The sequence below is a fragment of the Rutidosis leptorrhynchoides genome, chromosome 3, assembly GCF_046630445.1.
Source record: "Rutidosis leptorrhynchoides isolate AG116_Rl617_1_P2 chromosome 3, CSIRO_AGI_Rlap_v1, whole genome shotgun sequence".
In the NCBI taxonomy this organism is placed as follows: Eukaryota; Viridiplantae; Streptophyta; class Magnoliopsida; order Asterales; family Asteraceae; genus Rutidosis; species Rutidosis leptorrhynchoides.
The window spans coordinates 369,613,074-369,616,685 of NC_092335.1; the positions used below are offsets into that span (position 1 = coordinate 369,613,074).

Consider the following 3,612-nt stretch of genomic DNA (forward strand, 5'->3'; position numbering starts at 1 on the left):
AAACGAGCATCCAAGTTAAGAGCAGACTTGATAAAGGCACAAGCAGGACCGGGCTCGGCTCACTGAGCATTCCAGTGACAAAGTAGACCAAGGCAATCCATTTCGTTCCCAACTTATCAGCTCGAAGGAAACATGACACGTAGCTAGCTAAATATACATAAGAATAATACAGTAAATTTCTTTTATACCATTACATTATGCATTTTTTTTAGTAAGCGACGACACTCTCCTATGAACGAGCACATTAGCTCCTCATAGAAGGTAAAACTTCGGGTAATCAAGCCCCCGAGCGCGAGACCTGGTACCGGGTGAATTGCGCATTATGCGCACCATCTAGTGACACTCTTTTTAAACAATTTGGCATAGCCAGGAATTGAATCCGAGTGGTGTGCTTCATTGGACAACTCGATGGCGACCTAAGCAAGCCTGCGTGGTTATTACATTATGCATGTAAAACAAAAAGGCATGTAAAAAGTAGCAGGTAAAATTATAAAGTATAAAAAATATAATGTGATGATGATATTTTTTAAATTATAATATTTTTTTTTTGTCAGAAAATTATTAAATTGGGTCGGTAGGAGTATAAAACTATATTCATGTTATTTAATGTACTTGTACAACGAGATTGAAAAAGTTAATGATACTATTATTTTACTTATTTTAATTACTTGTTTTTTTAAGTATATATTTCAAAGATAAGTTCAATAGGCTAAATGACAGCGAACCTGTTCGGGAAGGGCTTAGTGGGCTCAATTTCAAAACTCCAAGCTCCGAAAACGCAACGATGCTCGAAGACAACTTCTCAGAATCAGAAATTTGGATGGCTTTAAAGGATTGTGGAGACTCAAAGGCACCAGGTCCGGATGGTTTTAACCTAAAAATTTTCAAGAAATTCTGGTGGCTTATAAAGGAAGATCTTGTGAAGGCAGTCGAGTGGTTTTGGAAAACTATGAATATTTCAAGGGGGTGCAACGCCTCTTTCATCACTTTGGTTTCAAAGAAGAAGTGTCCGATGAATCTAGCAGATTATCGCCTAGGGGTGGTCAGTATTTGGTTTGAAACCGTGAAACCCGAAAACCAACCGAAACCAAACCGGAAAAAAACCAAACCGAATTTGAAAAACGGTTTTCGGATCGAGTCAAACCGAAACCGAATTTAAATTCGGTTTTCGGTTCGGTTTTCGGTTTTGAAGATTCTGAATTCGGTTTAACCGAAAACCGAATTCAAAACCAAATTCAAAATTTTTATATATTTAATTTGTATATTTATGTTTTAATGTCATTATAATTTGGGATCCAATCAATAAAATATGTTCTCACTAATATGACGATTTGGTAGCTCACATTATAATTATGTTACCCAAATTATTATGTTCTTCTTTTTAATAACAGAAACAGTAAACGTTATAATTAAACTGTAAATATTAATAAATCATCGAATTCTTGATAATTTAATAGTACAACATTGTTTTAGGATATAAATCACTAAGACATCAGTAACGGCACAATTAAACTACCATCGTTCTAAGTTTTTTCATAATATTCGGTTTTAACCGAAAACCGAACCGAATCCAAATTTGAATTCGGTTTTCGGTTCGGTTCGGTTTTAACTTTGAATTCGGTTTTCGGTTCGATTTACGGTTTTGCCCAAAAAAATTTCAAAACCGAATACACCGAACCGAACAAACCGAAGAAACCGAAAACCGAACCGATGAACACCCCTATTATCGCCCAATTAGTTTAATCGGAAGCTTTTACAAAATCATCACCAAACTACTTGCAAACCGTCTCAAAAAGGTAATCCCACTTCTTGTTGGCTACGAGCAAAGTGCTTTCATTAAAGGGCGTTATATCATTGATAGTATTCTAATTGCAAATGAAACTATCGATGATCTAAAAGCCCCGAAAATGTAAAAGCTTAATCTTTAAAGCAGATTTCGAGAAAGCTTTTGATAGCCTGAACTGGAAATATATGATTGAGATCCTAAGATTAATGGATTTTGGCAATAAGTGGATCTCCTGGATTGAAGCGTGCCTCAATTCTGCCACGATCTCGGTTTTGGTAAATGGATCCCCAACCAAAGAGTTTATACTTAAGAAGTGTGTGAGGCAGGGGGACCCTTTATCCCCGTACATGTTCATATTGGAGTCGGAGGGTATAAGTTTGTTGATTAAAAATGCTATCGATAGGGGCCTTTACAAAGGAGCGGAGATTGGGTCAAACAAAGTAGTCGTCTCTCATTTGCAATATGCGGATGACACTATCCTTTTTGGCGAATGGAGTCGAAAGAATAATTTAAACCTCATGAAAATCCTAAAATATTTCGAGAAGCTCTCGGGGTTGTAAATTAACCTCACGAAAAGTTGTCTTTATGGGGTCGGCGTGGCAAAAGAATCTATAGAGGAATCGGTCAGACAAATTGGAAGTAGTGCAGGTAGCTTTCCTTTATCATACGTCGGATTACCTATCGGGCAAAAAATGAATAAATTAAGTGAATGGGAACCGTACATTGAGAAAATTCGAGGTAGGTTAGCGGATTGAAAATAAAAAATGTTGTCTCATTCTCATCAAGTCAGTTCTTAGTAGTCTCCCGCTGTACGCTTTCTCCCTATTCCGTGCTCCATCGGGTGTCATCAACATGCTCGAAGGTATGCGTCGTAAATGTTTTTGGGGCGGGTCGGGTGATAAAACAAAAATGTCATGGGTTAGTTGGGAAACAATTCTTTCAAGTTATGATCGGGGCGGGTTTAACTTTGGGACTCTTAGAACTAAAAATTGGGATTTGTTGGGAAAATGGTGGTGGCGTCTTCACAATGAAAATAACACCTATTGGGTCAAGGTAATCAAAAGTATCTATGGTCAGGATGAGGGTTTGGGGAATTCTCATGAAATTAACATTCCAAACAGGAACTCTATTTGGCAAAATATTCAGCGAATGGGTGTTGTATTATCAAAATGGAATATTAGCTTTTCGACTTCGTTTGTAAAATCAGTTAGCACCGGTGATGAAACATTACTTTGGAAGGACATTTGGCTTAGTAATGTGTCGTTGTGTGAGAAATTCAACAGGATTTACAGGTTGGACACTAACCAAGAAGCTCTTGTCTCTGAGCGAATAACTAAAGATGGCACGTCATGGACTGTAAATTGGCGGTGGAGCAGAGAACCAACTGGTAGAACTGCATAAGAGCTCGAGCAACTGACTGCCCTTTTAAATACATTTAACTTCGCAAAAAGCTCTAAGGATTCGTGGCAGTGGACAATTGACAGTAAAGGAAAGTATACGTCAAAAATCTTCACAACTATGCTAAATGACCTGCTGCTACAGAACTCTTTCCTGCCTGCAGCTACAATGCGCAATAACATAATTCCTAAAAAATTGGTGTGTTCATTTGGCGAATGAAATTGAAGAGGCTACCGGTTCATTTTGAGTTGGACAAACGGGGTATACACTTAGATTCGGTCCGAAGTCCCTTGTGCAACAATGATATCGAAACAGTAGAACACACGATCTTATCGTGTTCGAAAGTAAAGGATCTGTGGGAACGCGTTTTTCATTGGTATAATTTGGGCGAGGTATTTTACAATGGTTTAGAAAACATGTTCAAAGGT

The 3,612-nt window shown here is 37.8% G+C and overlaps 1 protein-coding gene across 1 annotated transcript; it reads left to right on the top strand.

The window, feature by feature from the left end:
- The first annotated feature begins 2,695 nt into the window (after positions 1 to 2,695).
- On the top strand, positions 2,696 to 3,187 carry LOC139901273 (uncharacterized). Its single transcript, XM_071884000.1, has one exon. It carries the CDS (start codon positions 2,696 to 2,698, stop codon positions 3,185 to 3,187), a length of 492 nt encoding a protein of 163 aa, XP_071740101.1.
- Positions 3,188 to 3,612: the final 425 nt, after the last annotated feature.

What these genes read in the sequence shown, in the direction of transcription:
- LOC139901273 (XM_071884000.1), top strand. Translation starts at nt 2,696, where the DNA reads ATGTCATGGGTTAGTTGGGAAACAATTCTTTCAAGTTATGATCGGGGC.